At 33.6% G+C, this 18619-nt stretch overlaps 2 protein-coding genes across 2 annotated transcripts; one reads left to right on the top strand and one right to left on the bottom strand.

Moving 5' to 3' along the window:
* The first annotated feature begins 807 nt into the window (after positions 1-807).
* On the top strand, positions 808-8093 carry LOC120624508 (small integral membrane protein 14). Its single transcript, XM_039891095.1, has 4 exons — positions 808-947; positions 1218-1290; positions 2640-2834; positions 3698-8093. Exons 2-4 carry the CDS (start codon positions 1219-1221, stop codon positions 3734-3736), a joined length of 306 nt encoding a protein of 101 aa, XP_039747029.1. The 5' UTR covers positions 808-947; position 1218; the 3' UTR covers positions 3737-8093.
* An 849-nt stretch (positions 8094-8942) lies between these two features.
* On the bottom strand, positions 8943-17822 carry LOC120624506 (zinc finger CCHC domain-containing protein 8). Its single transcript, XM_039891093.1, has 7 exons — positions 16937-17822; positions 15787-15959; positions 15190-15388; positions 14398-14529; positions 14011-14191; positions 12680-13098; positions 8943-11842 (listed from the first exon to the last, which is right to left on the bottom strand). Exons 1-7 carry the CDS (start codon positions 17687-17689, stop codon positions 10997-10999), a joined length of 2703 nt encoding a protein of 900 aa, XP_039747027.1. The 5' UTR covers positions 17690-17822; the 3' UTR covers positions 8943-10996.
* Positions 17823-18619: the final 797 nt, after the last annotated feature.

An 18619-nucleotide genomic window follows, 5' to 3' on the forward strand; every position in this document is an offset into this window, starting at 1 on the left:
AAAGGAAACAGCTCTTCAAGAAATCTAGCATAACATTTCATAGCCTAATTCTTGAGAACTTTTTATTAATCTCAATAAAGATAAAGCTCTTCAATTTACATCACACTACGACACGCTTAGGAACGAAGTAATAGCGCGGACGGGCGGTGCGACGTTATCTGTCGAGGAATACTTATTCTAAAGAAAAACGGATAAAATGGACACTTCAAGGCTTTTTAGGATGTCTGTATGTTTGTCTATCCTTCCGTCCTCCCGTACATCTTTCTGTGTTTGTGTCGCCATTATATTTCTCAATAGCCTTTTTTTTCGAACTTGTCGTAGGTACCATGTAAACAATCTTTTCATTACTTTTTAGTGTAAAATATGTTTTAAAAATAGTAGAAAAACAAAATAGTATATGCTTTTATTATTTTTGAGTGTTTTCAAATCAATCTTCAAAAGTAATTGAAAGATTGTTAACATAATAAGACATGTGAGAAAAAATGGAGTATTTACGTAGGTAAGCCTTACACAACCGACGAAATCCTACTAGGTACTTGTGCAGGGTACATTTAATAAATTATAATTGTTTCTGATTACACGATAAAAAAACTAGCAACCCTTTACAGTGTTTTCAACTTTGACAACACTGTTTTATTTTTGATGATTTCTGATTGGCTAATCACAATAACAAGACTAACTAAAAACCAATTAGGACTCTCCAAGCAAATTTACACTGTTTGCTTGGAGGTTTTTCATTGGTTTTCAACATGTCATGTGCTAGTTGTGATGTTGAGTCTTTAGTCTATGTCAAATCTTGTAAAAAATGTTTGCGTAGGCGTAAGAACACGTCGTATATTTTTAGCTTTTAATCAAGCTAAAACGCGGGTGTTTATCGTCTCAAAATCTATACTAATATAATATTTTAGCTTCGCTTCGTTCCATTAAAGTGTAAATAAGCTAAACAGGTAACGATCGCTGACTAAATTGACACCAAAATCACTTTCACTTCCCCTGTGACAGATGATCTGTTACGATGTTTTTCATTTGTAAATAAAAACAAAGATATTGTGTTCCAATAGTGTTGACTTGATGATACATTTTAGCTTATTAATAAAGTCTTTGTTTTAATTTTAACTAGCCAAATGTGTGAATGAAAATTAAAGGATTCCATTAATTTAAATTTTCATTGTCATTGGAATCTTATGCTTAGTGATAATTTTGATTGAATTGCGCAGAATGGGCGATGAAACGGACCCGTGTGAATGCATTTGGAACAATGAACTAATGATGCGGCGGATAATTTCGATGGTGAGTCTTATAATCTTTGACCTTGTACAAACTTTAAAAAATTCAACAAGTGTATATAATTATTGCCTTCGTTATACCACGTCTACAATACTGTTACGGAAAAGTTTTAAAATGACGTAGTCTTCATGTTATTATGTTTCTCTTCTTACTTACTATATTGAAGCAATAATAGCCTAGCAGTTAGGACATTTCGAATTTGAATCTCAGTACCTATGCACCTCTAGTAAGTTGTGCGCTGCGCTGTAAGCAATTAAAATATCACTTGCATCAAAGTGAAGGCAACATCATTCTTCATAATGTTTTCAACAGTGTACTGAGTCCACAAATACGCACTGGGCCAGCCTGGTAGGCTAGGATGCTAAACCCTTCTCATTCTTTGTTGAAAGTGGGAGAAAGTTAAATATGAAACTTATCAGCAGTTGCATGTAGACAAAGCTGTGGTAGACTGCTAGTAATAGGGTAAAATTTTACTTAGCTATTAGTAACACAGTACAAAAGTTGTGTTGTAGGTTGTACTTTTATCATTGCCTGTTACTGATAAAATACCAGTTATTCAGGCTTGTTTTTAATTGTTATGCACCTGTTATGTAGTTTAACTATTTACTCCAGTCCATAAAGGGGGCATAATATTGTGTAAATGTTCTCTATTATTTTCACCCAAATTAAGTTTTACCTTGAACTCATCTATTTTTTATCTCTAAAAAGTCAACATGTTGACAACTGCCCTGTTTTTATTCTGCAATCAAACTTATCAAGCCATTAAATATATTTATCTTCATCTGAAATTTAATTGATTTGATTAGATCCACTAATCTAAAATATTAAGATGGATTCAATTGGTAATGCTATTCTTTTTACCACACAATTGAAAAAATTAGCACAATAGAATCAGTGAAAGATGAATTTACTAGTATAGCACTAGTAAACTATCTTAGTCCATCCATTCCATCTAAATTATTCATATAAAGCTGTAATTTGTATTCTATTTGTTAAAATTTCATCTATTAATTCAGTTGTCAATTAATCAATTGATACAAAACTTTCACCTGGGTTTCAAACTACAAGTTACTTTTAAATTTTTAACCCCCAACACAAAACACCTGTTATACTAGTAGACATAGTAGCTCTTGAATGGATGGATATGTGAATTAGTCGGGAGTGTTCCTCGTTATATTTTATTGAGAAGTTGGATTATATATTTTGTCACAAATCCCTGAATATCAAAAGAAAGGGCTTGACTAGTAGAGTAATGTACACTATATTGAAAGTCGGTGGATTTTAAAATTGTATATTTACTATATGTACTTAATACTTAATAATATTGCTATTTGCTCTTTTCATTTCAACAGCTTCGTCACGGTCAGTCTTACTGCACAGACAATGACTGCCTCGAACCACGGACAGGGTCGGGGCCGGCGGCCCAGTCGGACGCTGACGGCTTTCTCATAATGTTCCTGATGTTGGCTGTGGCCTTTGTCATGTACATAATGCGCCCCAGGCGCAACCAGATACAGGATGCGGCGAAACCTACCGCCAACCCTCAAGTAAACACATTTTGTTTTTATTTAAATAAGTAACCTGGTAGTGTGTTTGACGACGTCCCAGGTGCAGCAGTGTGGGAATGTTCAATTCCCAGCAGGAATTTATAATTTCTGGATTCTCTCTCTGGTCTGGCGGCATACTAGTGACAACCAATTTAATTTTGGGCATAGAGTTAACTTGGATGGCGTGTAAAATTGGCTACTTTATATCTCAGGAAAACAGACATGGTTCCTACAGGATTTGTAAAAAACCGTGATAAACGCAAACGAAGAATGCAAACAATAGCCTGTTCATTAATAATGGGCACTCTAAGCTTCAAAGGGCAATACGCATGGCTGTCGGTGGGCGTATCTACTAATTGGCATGCGCGCCTAAGTGTTATCATGTAAGCTTTGTTTGATATCACTCATTCAAATCTGTAGATTTTTTAAGTAACTTCATTCTCATACTGTCTATGCAAGTGCCGCTGCACCCGAAATCCCGATTATATCCCGGCAAGGGATAAAATTAACGGGATGTGAGAAGTTTAGCCCCATTTATGAATACACGTATATTATTTGGATATTATTTCCACTTGTGCTCCAATGCCGTGTGCAGAGATTAGCGCGTTCAAGCAAACAAACAAATAAACTTTTCAGCTGGACTGGACATAATATGTCTTTGCAATTTCTTTCCCTGCGACTCTTGATGTTGTCTGCCTACCTTGTGTGGTTTTATTCTATCAACACATTCCACAGCGTTTACTCGTGCGGCCCATGGCAACTTGGAACCCCAGCGTCGCCATTCCTTACCACTTCACCATCACGACTCTTTGAGCTGTAACAGTAACAGTTCTACTACCTACTTAATAAACTTATTAATACAGGATCGTGATGGGGCTCCACCAACACCACCAAGAATTTAATATGCGTCCCAATTACCGACGTCGTTCTTCATCAAAGGTTCACAGCTGCGAAAAAACTCGAATCCCGTATGTATGTTAGAATAATTGTTAAATGCATAGCAAAAATAAAATATAAATTAATATTTCATTAGGATCAATTTTATGGCCAGCGTAGACAGAGCGACACTGCGAAGGCATGCTCGAGCTCCTTTTCCAGGATTAAACTTATATCGTCCTTATGCAATTCAAATAGAGTTGTAAATGGTTTGCACGGTTAAAGCAAGCCAACGAAGAAATAAATCCATTTCTTAGATAAATTATAAATGCGAGAATGTCTTTTATGTCACGGATATAGATTGCATCCTGAAGGGATAAGGAAACACGGCATCCTGGAAAATCCGCGACCATTTACATACTATTTCAATTATTTGAATTGAGTAAGCACTATTTAATTTTATCTGTGGTAAAAGTACTCTACCATGTTTGCACCGGTTTACTTTTGGTGTACGCTGGTCTATAAGATCTACAGAATATAATATATAGGTATGATATAAAATATTATTAATAATATAAAATGTTTATTAAAGATCTGGAAGTGTCCAATAGATGTTTCTTTGCTAGGGGCGCAGTTTGACGTTTTAATTAAAGTTAATTATCAGTTAAACAGCTATCCTAATAAAAACAGCAATTAAAGAAGAAATTTAATAACTAGGCCCTTCATTGCGGTATCGATAGTGAATCGTCTTATTTCGCCCTAACGTAAACTGAACCTTATGATAAGAGCAATTGAATTATCATTCCATAAAACGAAATTTTAAATGCCATGTATTTGTTTAGTATCAATTATTTGTAATTGTACATCTGTTACATTAACTCATAACATTGTACACTGCATCATAGTCGTGACTATCGTACTCTGATAATTTTGACTGGGCCTGGCACTGAACAAGCGTGCGCGCGGGCTGGGTGCCTCGGACGCGAGCCTGGTGTAAAAACCCATAGCACGGGCTCTCGCCCCAGGGCACCCCGCACGTAAGTCAATATTATTGACAACAAAATCTGAATATTGTCAATAAAATTGCCTGTGTGTGGGTAGCCTTTCTGTGACTACCAAACCGTGGCATCCATTGCGTCGTTCAAGTTTGCGACCAATCATAAACGCGCGCGTTCTAGCAAGTCTTGCGATTGGTCACTCACAGAACGCAAACTTTAACGCCGCTATGGACGTCGCGGTGTGGGCCCCGCTTTGGCGCTGCTGATACTATTACCACAGTAAATACACTATACATGAATACATATATAAGCTTAAGCAGTATGGAAACTAGACCCAATGGATAAAATAATTACTTACAATCCACGCGACCTACCTAAACTATAGTAACGCGAACGACCGCTCGTCTCGACACGGTAACCCCGACTAAAATACTTCGATAATATTGGGACTAGTAAAGGCGTGCATCGGTGCGAGTGCGGTGTTTCGCACGTTTGTTCGTACTATACATACTGCTTTAATATATTTACTGTGCTATTACTCAATATTGATACGCGAGCGTACGGCCCAGTTCCAGCCTACGTCCTTAATACGGCTAGCAAGACGAATATGAAACTTAAGTTAATTGCGTGCAACAAAAATTACAGTTATTGGTGTAATTTTGATTTATAGGTACTCATTTCTTGACTATATTGACTTATTTTAAAGTAGTGCCATCCTTCCACTGTGTTCTATGTGGAAAAAGAAAACACTATTTTCAGTTCTGCCAATTTAGGTTAGTCTAAGGGAGTTGTGTACACCAGAACGCTCTAGAACTGATTTGATAACGTACCAAATCGTACCAGGCTAGCAAAATAACAGAAGTCCAGTTTAACACACCAAGAAGATTTGATATGCACGTAGTACCGGTACCATGATCAAGCATATATTTCATATAATTGGCACCAGTATCCCTTGTTTTTTTCTGGCACGCAATTATTTTTAAAGCTTCTATATCTCGTCTCATTTTGTTTTCGTTCATTATCAACTTGTCAAACAGATCGAAACCGTACCGGATTAAAAATGAGCAGATTATGCAAAACTGCTTTGCAAACAGACATGGAACCATATGTAACAGATAAATTTGTTACATACCCAAAATAGGTAAAGTTTGTTTAGGATAAAATCTTCTTGACTGCAGCGAGCATGCGCTTAATTAGTGCGTCCATAACGCGTTTCTCTGTGAAAAAACCCTGTAATACTTTACTGTATCTACGCTAGAATACGCAATTAGATATACTATAAAAATTTCACTAGTACTATTTACCTTGTTGATTAGGGCTTTGTTTATTTAGTTTAACCACAAAGAATAAGCGAAGGCCATATTAGGGCGTTCAACTTGCGTATATATGCGACCAATCATAGGTCGGTTTGAGCAAGTCTTGATTGGTCAAACATCATCATTATTCTATAGCAGTACTGCTGGACCAAAGGCCTCTACCAACCGGAAGGTTTGCCCATAATTAGCATGCTGGGCAGACGGGTTCATGACAGTAGGTGATAATAGGAAACGGACTGGTCCAAAATAGGACGTAAAAAGTACACACCACCGGAAACACAGGTTGGAAGCTGTGGTCTAGCCTTCGCTCTGATGATGAAACAGGTTGTTTCTTTAACTGAGCATTCAAGTAAAGCAGTAAACAAGTCTTTTAAAACCGGTACTGATTACACTACATCACAGATTAGCATAGATTGCGATAAAAAAAGACCACATAATAATACTCACAATTCACAAACAAAAGTAAATTGTTTTTTAAGCAACATTTTTATGTACACTATTTATTTAAAAGACATCTCATTATAAATACTTATAGACGATTGGCATTGTAGCTATTTCATATATGTTTATTATTATAATGTAAATCGGCTATATTTAGCGTGGCTTATTCGATTGTCGTCACTTATTTGTTCGCTCATTTTATACCCAAGTAATTTGATGCACAATTGGATTTTTAAACATCGTAATTATACGCCGTTTAAATATCAGAACGTGACAAAACACTGCGTAACCACCGCAACGCTACACCGCGTGTACTAACAAGTTATCTGCTTTTTCTCCTTCGAACAAGGCAATGCCTAATCAAAGTAGATTCCTAGGCCCTCATTGTCTTTTACCTATTCTGTTTTTACTAGGCAACTCAACTCCCAACTTGTCTATGATTGCTGCCACAAGGCGTGTTATTTTGTCATATTTTTCGTATGGATTTGAAGATATTAAAAAAAAAAGTATTTACATTTTTTTCGTCTGTCAAGTGCCAGTTTACTTGTTTCCTTAAATACTGCGCACCGCCGAATTGGTTTCATAAGTTGAGATGGCGCCTACCTTCGTTGGTCATCTAAGAGATGGTGAAAACATTTTTTTTTTCTCTTTTTTTTTGTATCACCCAAATCATTAGGCATCCGTTTTAAGCGTTAGTGAACACGGGCATTATTGTCTTACAAATAAACAAGGCATAACGTCGCGATCGTTACGCAGAGCTTCGTCTCATTCTGACATTTGAAAGTAGCTGTCAGTTCTTTTTAAGAAGCGAAATTTATTACTTTGACGTTGTTGTTTGGTACGAAAACTTGCTTGATATCGATTGCAAATATGAAAAAGGAATTCTAACATATATCACTGAATTTATATTGAGCAAAGTTAGCGCTGGGTATCTTCTATCCCTTAAAATTCCATTTTCAAATTCGCAATTTATATAGGGTAAGCCTTACCCTATATGCCACTCACCTTTATCGTTATCGTTATCGTTATCTTTACCTTTACCGTGTACGTTTAGTATACTTGCGTTTGGGATTTCATTGTATGGTTTAATATTAAAAATATGCATGTAATATACATTGTATGGAACCTGTAAGACTAAATTATTTACGATACATATTATATCAAGTTCGTTTTTTTTAACCTGTCTTATTAATCAATTTGTTACTTCAGTGTAAAATATTTTAAAAATTATTAATTATAAATAATATTAAGATCATTTAATTTAAAGCATACTTAACTCTCAAAAGTACTGAAAATATTGTTTAAATTAAAAGAACGGTAGCAGAACATAGGTAAACATTCTCTAACTACATTGTTATCTTACTCTGTGAAGTTGCTACTCTGTCAGTACTAAGAAATATATATTATATATTTGTAACATGGCTAGCTTCTGTTACCTAGCCGGACATGTGATATTCCAGTAGTATTAGTGTTTTTTTTTTTCTTTTTTAATTTGGTTGGGTTTGAGGTTAATTATGATTATTATTCGTCACTTATATTAATTTGCTTACACGTAGATTCAATAACGACAACTCCAATTATTGTATTATATTATACAAATAAATAAATGTTATTGTGACACTTTACAATTGTTTTATTTATTTAGTAACGTAAGGAAATATTTTTTTTTTACATTTTTTCGTCCATCGCATTCATTTGGTTTGTGTGATTAAACACACAAAAATAGGTACGATAACATTTAGACATAATTTTGGATAATGCACTTTTGTGAATTCAAAAATACGATTTCGTAGTTTGTACTTGAAACTGAATAATTACTATTAGACATTCGTTACAAAAATATTTTTATATCAAGCACACTGTCACACAAATGCAACTTGGTAATGAACACCCGGAATTGAAATATTCCAGAAAAAAAACTTAATCTATATGTACTACAACGGTGTGTGATCTAGTTTTCATCCTTAATCACACCGAGTCAACAAAAAAAAAATTAAATAAAAATGTAAACAAGTGTTCCATGTACCGATGGTACCACCACTGAACACTATCGATCATCCAGTTCTGCCAAAAATTTATACCAGTCTTATTTCCACCAAAGATATGTAAGGAAAGATTTATGTTTATAGTCCGTATCATAAGCCAATGCACTAAAGGTAAACAAATATGACGTCAGATCACGATCAAATTTCTCAAGTATTGGGAACATTGGCAGAGTAGTTATGAATGGGCGATTGAATGAATACATTCTTAACTAACCTAATAATATGTTATGTACACATAACCTTGTGTTACTAATAATGATATTATTAAGACCTTTAGATCATATCATTACTTTCTGGCTAATTTTGTAACACATCTGATTGATTGATTGATCTGACTTAATGATCTAAAGATTGTTAAACTTTAAAATGATTTTGGAAAAGAGCAATCTGCACAGTTTCTTGCCGGCTCTTCTCAGTGGAATCTGCCTTCCGGACCGGTGGTAGTCATTACAAACAGACTGACTTGACGTTTCAAAAGTGCTCTTAAATTAGGCCTACTTGAAATAAATGAATTTTGAAATTTTTTTGAATGGACATAATAATAAATGTATTTCTATTTTACGATTACTAACAGTTTTTTTGATAAAAAAAAAAGTACGTTAACGTACGTAAGTAATAACCAAATTAAAACTATTAAAGTTTATCAAAAACTTTAATACTTTTAATTTGGTTATTATGACTTGTTTGAGTAATTTGTTAAAAGGAACAGTGAAAACATTGTGAGAACTGTCATGACGGGTATATTTTGTCTACATTTGATGCACTTGCTTATTTTATGGACTATACGTGTAAAATCGATCAATATCCTAGCTTCATTATCACAATATGTAGCACTCCCTATCATCGATGAACGTCACAACACTCATACATACATTATAAAGTAATTTTTTTGGTGATATGGCAGGCGAACGGTGCAAATTGACCGAGAGGTAAACACGTGCAGGAATTTACCAATCAAGTTCACCCATAAATAAAATAGAATATAGATATTGTATCTTATGCAAACATATTTTTTTAAAACGAAACTCATGAGACAAACTTGATTAAACGTAAAGATTGCTCAGCTTCATTTGTGTAGAATATAGACAATATAATGTCAAAAACGCACAATTTGTTTTGGCTATATCTATATTTAAAAGTATTCCATAAAGTAATCAGGAGTTACTGCAGTAATATGTGCCTAGCTAGGCACACATTTCTGCAGTATAATATATTTAAATCAGGGACATTCCCAGTATGCAACTTTTCAATGTTTCTACCTCGATGCAAAATAATACCTAAATGTTTCGACAACTAACTAAGTATATTTTAGATTTCATGACATTCTTTGTTTTATACTTCACCTCACTCAAAGTCTGATTTTATAATTGCGTGTTTGTCTAATATATAAACATTGATAACATTAAAAATGCACAATAATTTAATTTCCTTTGGTAACAGTAGGAAAGCCTGTATAGTTATTGCTTATTCAAGACGTAATTACTTTTTGGTAAATGATATGTATTTATTTACCTACGAACAACGTACTTTTACTTGCAAAAAAAAAAAAAACTTTGTTGCACAAAATAATTTTATGTTAATAAACGTTATTTCATCAGTACTATACGATCAATAACAAATATAAAATAAATTATCTGAAGTACATAGCAAAAAATGTATGTACACATAAAAAGTGCCTAGATAGAATGTGTTGTCTATAAACAACCAGCATGATACCTACTGAAGAATTATCATGCCATCACCTAATAGTATGATTGGTCGATTCCTCCACATGTTATCTCGTCTATAAATGGAAACTCATCAACATCTTCGCAACTCTATTATTTGCTCAACATTAATTGACGTTAGGTTGTGATATAGACAATATGAAATAAAGGAAGATTGCTAACTGCATAACAAGTAGGTGAGTATAATACTAAGAGCAATTTACAATCATTGTTCTTAGTATATTAGTTACATGTGCTAACGTCATACATATTTTGCGTTAACCTTGTTATTGTCATTGATTCTAAATTGTATGTTAGATGGCCTTACTATAAAAGCTGAATTGTGAGACACCTAGTGCCACCTATCGGACAAATTATAAAACTCAAACTTTAAGAGTAAATTAAAGTAAGTTAACGTAATACGCCATAAATGAACGGGTGTCTGACTTGCAAGTTTACTTAGCTCAAATCTAGTCAAAAAAATATTTCAGGTTTTGGGTTCCAGAATTTTGCAACAAACATTTAGAATAATTCATGCTAGAAGCGTTTAACAACTATTTATAATAAATGGTTGTATATCTTTCATCAATGTATGTATGAACCAATTTAGTCGATTCGCCGATTTTAATATTTTATTCCTAACCACACAGCGGCTGTATTAACGCCATCTACCATCGAACAATTTTCAAAAAGAAGATAACAATCTTCCTTTCTTATATATTTATGTATGTGGCTACCTACCATAACATACCACCTTTATTCAAAGGTGGAATTTTCGGATCATGAATCTTGTATCCTGTCTACAGCTGATTTAACCCTTTTGAGCAAACTGCTAATTTGTTTGAACTTACCCGTCGAGTTTGGAAGATTTTCGAAATTTAGGACATCACAAATATCTTTTGCGAACTTGTCGTCGCTCGGTAGTTTAACAAAAGGAGAGACTATGTTAAGAACTGGTGTACCATAAGAGGTATTTTTTACATGACCTGTTTTCGAATCTGATGCATTAACCTCCATCGATTTAGAAAACTCTTTCTCATCATGGTTGTTATCCCTATCCGTATCAGGTTTTGTTTGGACGTTTAAAGTAGAAGGTTTTTCATCTTCACCACTTTTAACATTTTCATTTGACATTGAAGTCGATTCAGCTCTAATGACCTCTTTATTAATAGTAGAAGAATTTTCGTCCTTAGAACCTGTAACTTCATTTTCATCCAAAGACTTTTCAACTATTGCATCGTTAGTTTCTCCACTTAATATCGAAGAACTTTCAACTTGACGTGTTTCTGCTTCAAGCAGTTTCAAATCTTTATTTGTAGGCAAATTTTCACCATCAACCATAACTGTTAAACTTTCCTCTAATTCTTTTATTCTATTAATTGTGTTACTTTCCTCCTTATCAATTTTACTGATATTATCTTCTATCTCTGTTTGATCATTTGTTTGTAGTTTTTCCTTATTTACATTGTCAGTATCGTGTTCACTATCAGAGAGAGTTTCGTCAAGTACAATTAATTCCATACTCACATCGTCATTCCCTGTTAGTGCGTCAAGAAGACGTTTTTTCTTTTCTTCCAAAGCGGCAAGACTTGGGCTAGTAGGTCCACTAGTCACCTTTGATTTTTCCTAAAAATTTAAATAAAATTTATTTATGTAAAAATAAAAAGGGCAATTTTATCTTCATTCGCAACAACTTCGAACCGATTTCAGAGAAAGTAATCGCAGAGCGAACAGCTGCATCACGGTAATATTGCAATTTTTTTAAACTATTTGGATTTTGCTTTTACAAAATGATACATGCTACTACACATCGTTTGTATAGTTTCAATTAGTTTAGCAGAAGGTTTGAATTTGAACTTTTCCCATGGTCTATCTAAATTATGGCATTTGCAATGGCAATGAATCTCTTGTGTTCTGCATGGCTAAATTGTTTCGCCAATCTCGAGTTAGTGTTAAATTCGTATTTTTAAATTCTAGATTCAAAGAAACGCTTGAAGCCTTTTAAATTATAATTTTGAAAAACGATAGATGGCTGGAATGGGATGGATGGAATGGGTTACTTCTTGGCCCGGAAATAGCAAAAGAACAAATTCAAACCAAATCGCTAGTAATTGGTATTAGTTAATTTAGTGTGGAATATGAAAGTTCCTATGCACACGATGTATTTTTTTACGAGTCGTAGATTCTAATAGAGCAGATGGCTCAGTAGAGAAATCTGTTTTTTTTTTGCTTTTGGTGGTGGGTGCATGGATTCAAAAACGTTTACCGTGATATACGTTTTTGATTGTTTTGAAATACGTGATCACAGCGCGCTTCATAGAGACTCTCTATGAAGATATCTGCAGGTTTTAAATTTTAAAACGTGCGCTAAGCTAAAGCTTAGCGCCGTGCGACTGAACTTCGCGTTATTAGAGCGTAAGAAAAACATCGTGCACATAGGTTCTAATAATCAATTTTACTAACAACCACAACAACATCATCATCGTCATCTATAGAGATGAGTACATCTTCAGGCACCGGAATATCAGTCACTTGAACCACCTCAATAACCTGCAATTCATCATCACTTGATGATGCCAAATCTACTTCATTGTCAACGAAATCTTTCTTTTTATTTGTCAAATGTTGTTTCGTATCGGTCATTTCATTGGTCATATGTTTGGTCCCTTTCACTTCATCTAAGTTTCTATTGATGCCACTTTTACCGGTCGTTTTACTATCGCCAGATTTTATTTCAGGTATATCAGACGTGTCAGATTTGTCAACCTTTCTTGGTGATGGTATTTCTTCTGGTGGTGGTGTAGGCGGCGGTGGCGGTGGTAGCAGCAGTGTTGGCGGTGCTTCATCGGGCAGTGGTGGCATTGATGGAAATTCGGCCATTTCTAAAGGGTTTAGGTTAAAGATTAATTTTAATCGACAAAGCTCAGATGGTCTGTCTTTATATTTATATAGTATAAAGTCGCTCCCGCCCTGGTTCTTTGGATCTTGTAAACTACACCAGCATTTTTCAGCAATTATTCAAGGGGAAATATTGATGTTTGGTATTCATGTATATTATAGAAGAGAAAATCCTAGAAATTCAAAGATTTGTAATGGGATGTAACAAACCTATTTTTGTGCGTTAATGTAACCTTTAATTGCAAACGCTGGCTAAACCTTACAAGATGGGTTTACGTTTGTTCTCTATATTCAATCAATTTCTAATCTGTTGATAAGTTGCTTATTTTTTCACAATAACAATTTTGCTAAGTAATCTATACATAACGAATATATTAAATATATTGAAAATAGACTTAAATCAATATAGAAATTGTATGTCTTAGAAAGATTAACCACAGTAAGCGTTTTTAACTTCTACATTTTACAAATAAATAATGGTTTATTTTCTTATGTGTATTTAAAGTAAAGTACAAATATTTCTTTATTTAAATAGGCATATAGATGGCACTTTTGTTTAGGGGTATAACTACATTTGTTAACTTAAAAATAAAGATTGGATGTGTAACATTGGATGTGCATTTCATGTCGATCAAATTGTCCTTTACAGAATATCATTAAAATTAATATCTTAGAGCATATCAGAGATTTTATAAGCGGGGGCAGGGCAAGTGGAGGGTGCGACATTACCGAAAAATTACATACATACTTTACAAACAACTGCGCTAGTTGTGTATAAAGATGCACTATTCGTAAACTAGCTTATAAAGCCCATTTTATTTCATAAAATACTGTTACCAGTAAAAGCACTTTAGAGATTCGATTTACAAATATGAATAATGTTTTAGTTGACATACCGTCACCACTGTCAAGTTCCATTTCTGCCTGCCCCTCTAAGAAGGAGTTTTGATTGGTTGATGGGAAAAATGTTAGTTTCTTGCGTTTGTATGCCTTCATAGCATTTGGTGCTAGAGCTTGTAACATTTCCATTTTGCTATCCTGTTCTGACATTGGTGGGAAACCGAATAAATGTGCTTCCTGAAAACCAATTCCGAAAGTAGTGCTACATTATAATAAACGAAATTTTGAGATCTTAAAATATGGTATTATTCAAAAGTCTGCTTATTATAAGATTTAAAGACATTTATTATGAAAAGAATATTCATTCCTACTAAAACGTCAGAGAATCAAAAAGTGTCTAGTTAAATCAAGAAAACTTGGGTATAAAATAAATTTAATAATACCTCAATGTATCGTGAACTAGCAGGAACATTGTAACCAGGAAAGTCTAGAATCTTTTTAATATCAAATTTATCCTTGCAACCTGGTTCACAAATTTCACCATCCTCATCTTCTGGATCCTGTGTTGCATTTCCCTGAAGACAAATAAGTATTAGTTTTAGATTATTAATTTAAATTAGTATTAGTTTCACATTAGTTTATTGTAAAATCAAAAATAATAAATATCTTTTGATCTTACAATAAACTACCAAATTACATGGAATCCTTTTTAATAGGCTTATATTATAATAGTAGATTATGCATCTAGTTTGATTTCATTGTATTTTATAGTCAAGGCTATATTAGGCGCATGAGCTAGAAGCGAATGTGCTAAGAAAGCTGTGTAACAAGTAATGTACCATATGCGTTTCATACGACGATTTACATCAGAAATTATTAACAAAATATTATCCACGGAATGTATTCGGTAATTTTAAATAAAACATGGGTGTATAATATCTCCACTAATGAGCCTTATATCGATGTATGGTTCTCATTACGAGCAAGTGTGATGAAAAAAAAAGTTAAGACTTAAAAAAACATTACAAGTAAAGATAGTTTTGTCAGCGTCTTTTTCAAGTAATATAAACCTATAATGTGGTGATATGGGATCAGAATACACATGTCACCACCCGTCTTTTTTCCGCAGATGTGATTACCAATCTGTCTGCCCAGCAAGGTGATTGTGGGCAAATCCTCCCTTTGGAAAAGATGTTTAGTACAACAGTGGACTGTTATGGTGATAAAAAACTTACAGTGGAATCAAACAGTGTGATGCCAGAATGAGATATCCTGGCTTCTTCAAGCCACCCCGGAGGATAGCCCAACATTCTCATACGATAGATGTGTAATGGTAGTTCATATCTTTTGAGTCCCAAGGCATGCCTCAAGTTTCCTGATATCCGGCCAGGAACTAGATGGCCATACTTTTGTTCATCTTCAACATGATATCGACTAAAAAGCAAGGCAATTAATATTTTAAAACAGAGACTTATTATGAAATATTTATTTATTATTTTATTTATTTTGTAGAACTATCATTATTCAGATTATTAACAAAATTAGTAAAATATTATATCCTATACAAATGCCCCTGTCCAATCAATATTACTTGAAAGTACATTATGAGTTTTGGATATTGTTTTATTTATTTAACAAATTTTCAACAAGAAAAATGAGGAGCATTTGCTGAAAGGTTTATATGATACAATTTGTATTATTTAGCACAATCTATTTTTAGACTATTAAGAATTAAAATAATGCAGTGCTGGTTAAGCAAAGTGTAGCCTATTTAGTCTTTTTAAACATTCTGTATTGCTTTATCAAAATAAAAAGAGTAAACTTCTACTAACCCTATTCTCGGAGTCATGTTTTTTCGACTTGCTGCTATTTTAGAATGGTTTCTCGGAAGTTGGCAGTCTTTGAGTGAATGTTCTCCATCACAGTTAAAGCAGATTGGCCCTCTACGGAATGTGGTTGGAGAACTAGTGTCTTCTTCAACAATGTTGGTAATTAAACTGGAAGTCTTGAAATTAATTTCACATGAGGATTTCATTAGTATAGTATTAAATGACATTCTAATAAGTAACATATTTACATATAGGATGGTAGTTGTAAATTAGACAATAATAACAATTCAAGAAGTTGCAATATATTTTATATATAAGAAAAATCCTATTATAATGTTAAGGATTACTTATATGACAAAAAAGCTTGGGTGTGAATTGCTCAACTTCATAGCTACAGAAAATACATGGCTAAGTTTGTTTTGAGCTCTTCTTAGACCAGGGCGTGTTTGAAACACTCGTAGCTTTAGGTTTAAGTTGGCAAACAAAGTTATCACCACCATCTGTGATAGGCCTACACACATAAAGAATTTTTGAATTTGAATTTTGATGGATTTCTTACCACAGTTCCATAATCCTTTGCCATTATATTATATAATCAAATTAATGAACAACTTGGGCAAGCAGGAGAGCAGTTTATTAAACATTAACCATACTGCTAATAAATACAAAATGTTTTGTTAAACCTTCAAATTGGAGAGGTATACACATTTCATAAGATTAGTATAATAGTATGGTTGGTAAAGTTGGTGGTAGGACCAGCAAGTAAAAGGAATGCGGGCAGACAAAAGAAAAGATGGGCTGCTAATCCAAATAGCTGGGAAAGAGTGGATGAAAACTGTCCAAGATAGAAAAGATATGTAGGAGGCCTCCACCCATCCTATTTCATCTAAAACAAGAACTGACCGACGAACTCGTATCTATTTTAAAATTTATAATTTAATCCACACTAACCAAGTAGATTGATACAATTGTAATTTTGTAAATTAAAATGAAATAAATAAAGCTTTATTATTATTATTAAGTGAATAACAGTTCTAATGTTAGGGTACAGGAACTGTGTAGGTTACGAGTACTGTGGTTTGCCAGACTCGTAATCATTGGTTAACTAGTGGATATATTTAAATAATATATTTTTTAGGAAAACAATATTTACTTGGCTGTATTTTGGAATATCAGTGTGAGCTTCATCGCCAGGTGCAGTGTCAACAAAGAACATACTATCATCAACCTCAGAAACATTGTCAAATTCCTCAACCAGGTCATCTTTACTAAAGTCTTCATCGATTTCTCCAGTTTTGTCAAATTCTTCCTCAAACAACTCCTCTGGCCAAATATCAAGTTCAACATCTGAATCTCCTGATAAATTTACACTGTCTATGCTCCATGATTTTAATAGGTTAATCAAAAATTCCTTAATTCTTTTTTTGTATGTGTGTGCCAACTTTCTGTCTTTAAAACGCACAGTTACTAGAGGTGTTCTATTTTCGCATCCAACTACACCTAAATCGCTGTTGGACGGAGAATCAACAACAATATTATGATCGTGGAACATTGTGTTATTATGTAAATCTTCATCGTTAGTCTGTGGATCATCACAATTAGTTTCACTTTTGCAATAGTTTTTATTACTAATGTCAGTTAGTGTAGCTTTCCCTCCATTATCGCTATTGTTTAGCGAAAAAGAGTCGCAAGATCCATCACGCGAACAATCTAAGTTTATGACTTCGGTACACTTTTTTGCTTCATCTTCTTGTTTACTATGTGCATTTCGACGCTGTTTTCTTCGGATATCATTTTCAAAACGACCCATTTTTGTCTCCTTACCTTCATCAGCACTGCTCAATTCGATATCATCGTTGTCCAATTCGTAAATAATATCGTTTACGCCTGCTTTTCTTTTTGCCATTGTTAACTATAAAATGGTTATTTAGTTTAAAATTATTAAATTGTTCAAACTCATTCTCAAAAAAGAAAATTTTCAAATATTTCGATTCAGATTTGAGCTCTTTGACAATTTAGCTATTTTGATTCTTGACAAGTGGAATCACCGACAGACACTATTCAGTTATCTTTATTAATCTATGCACGGATCACAGATTATTAACATAAGATACTACGAATTTATGAAATGGAAACGGCCATAGACTCTAGACCGAATCTAACTTCTAGCTTTTTGAGCATATGACATTTCACTAAATTAAGTAAATGTTTCTTTGCGCAGGTAGCCATAAATCAAAAGAAGAACAACTTTAATAGTTTCTTTTTACATGATGGTTAATAATTGTAGTTCTAGTCTACTTGGTTAAGTTTGTTGTGGGATTTTAAATATACTAGGGTGCGTTTAGGAAGCTTTCGGTTTATGGTAACGAATGTACATAGTTATTATTTTCAACTAATAATTTTTGAAATTCTGTGTAGCAGTATTTAGCCCTATGGAAACTATATTTCTGAGCAGTTATTACTCAAACTCAGTGAATCGAAATTTTTTAGGGTTACTTTGCAACGTACTGTTTGAAAATCTAGGTAGTTAATACAAATTATAATAACTATATAATTTAAGTAGATCTTTTTGACCCGAAAATCGATTTTTCGATAATACGATCTCAGATCGTCATCCCCACTATAGTCGGAAAAATGTAATAGGCCCGTTTTGACATTTGTGCAAGAACATAGAATGTAACTTGGAACAAACTGAAAGAAACAAAAAAATAAAAATCAATTACATACAGTGTTTTAAAAAATACGTAAATTTTTTTGGGACGATAAATAATATGAAAGAACATATCGCGAGTATTCTTTTTGCGCTTACTTCATAGTAGCATGCAATTTATAATTG

This window comes from Pararge aegeria, chromosome 6, assembly GCF_905163445.1.
Source record: "Pararge aegeria chromosome 6, ilParAegt1.1, whole genome shotgun sequence".
Taxonomy (NCBI): domain Eukaryota; kingdom Metazoa; phylum Arthropoda; class Insecta; order Lepidoptera; family Nymphalidae; genus Pararge; species Pararge aegeria.

Coding starts and splice junctions, on each gene's coding strand:
- LOC120624508 (XM_039891095.1), top strand. CDS start 1,219: ATGGGCGATGAAACGGACCCGTGTGAATGCATTTGGAACAATGAACTA. Junction 1,291..2,639: donor TGCGGCGGATAATTTCGATG/GTGAGTCTTATA, acceptor TCATTTCAACAG/CTTCGTCACGGTCAGTCTTA. Junction 2,835..3,697: donor AACCTACCGCCAACCCTCAA/GTAAACACATTT, acceptor TTATTAATACAG/GATCGTGATGGGGCTCCACC.
- LOC120624506 (XM_039891093.1), bottom strand. CDS start 17,689: ATGGCAAAAAGAAAAGCAGGCGTAAACGATATTATTTACGAATTGGAC. Junction 14,530..15,189: donor TCACACTGTTTGATTCCACT/GTAAGTTTTTTA, acceptor ATTTGTCTTCAG/GGAAATGCAACACAGGATCC. Junction 13,099..14,010: donor GGAACTTGACAGTGGTGACG/GTATGTCAACTA, acceptor TAAACCCTTTAG/AAATGGCCGAATTTCCATCA.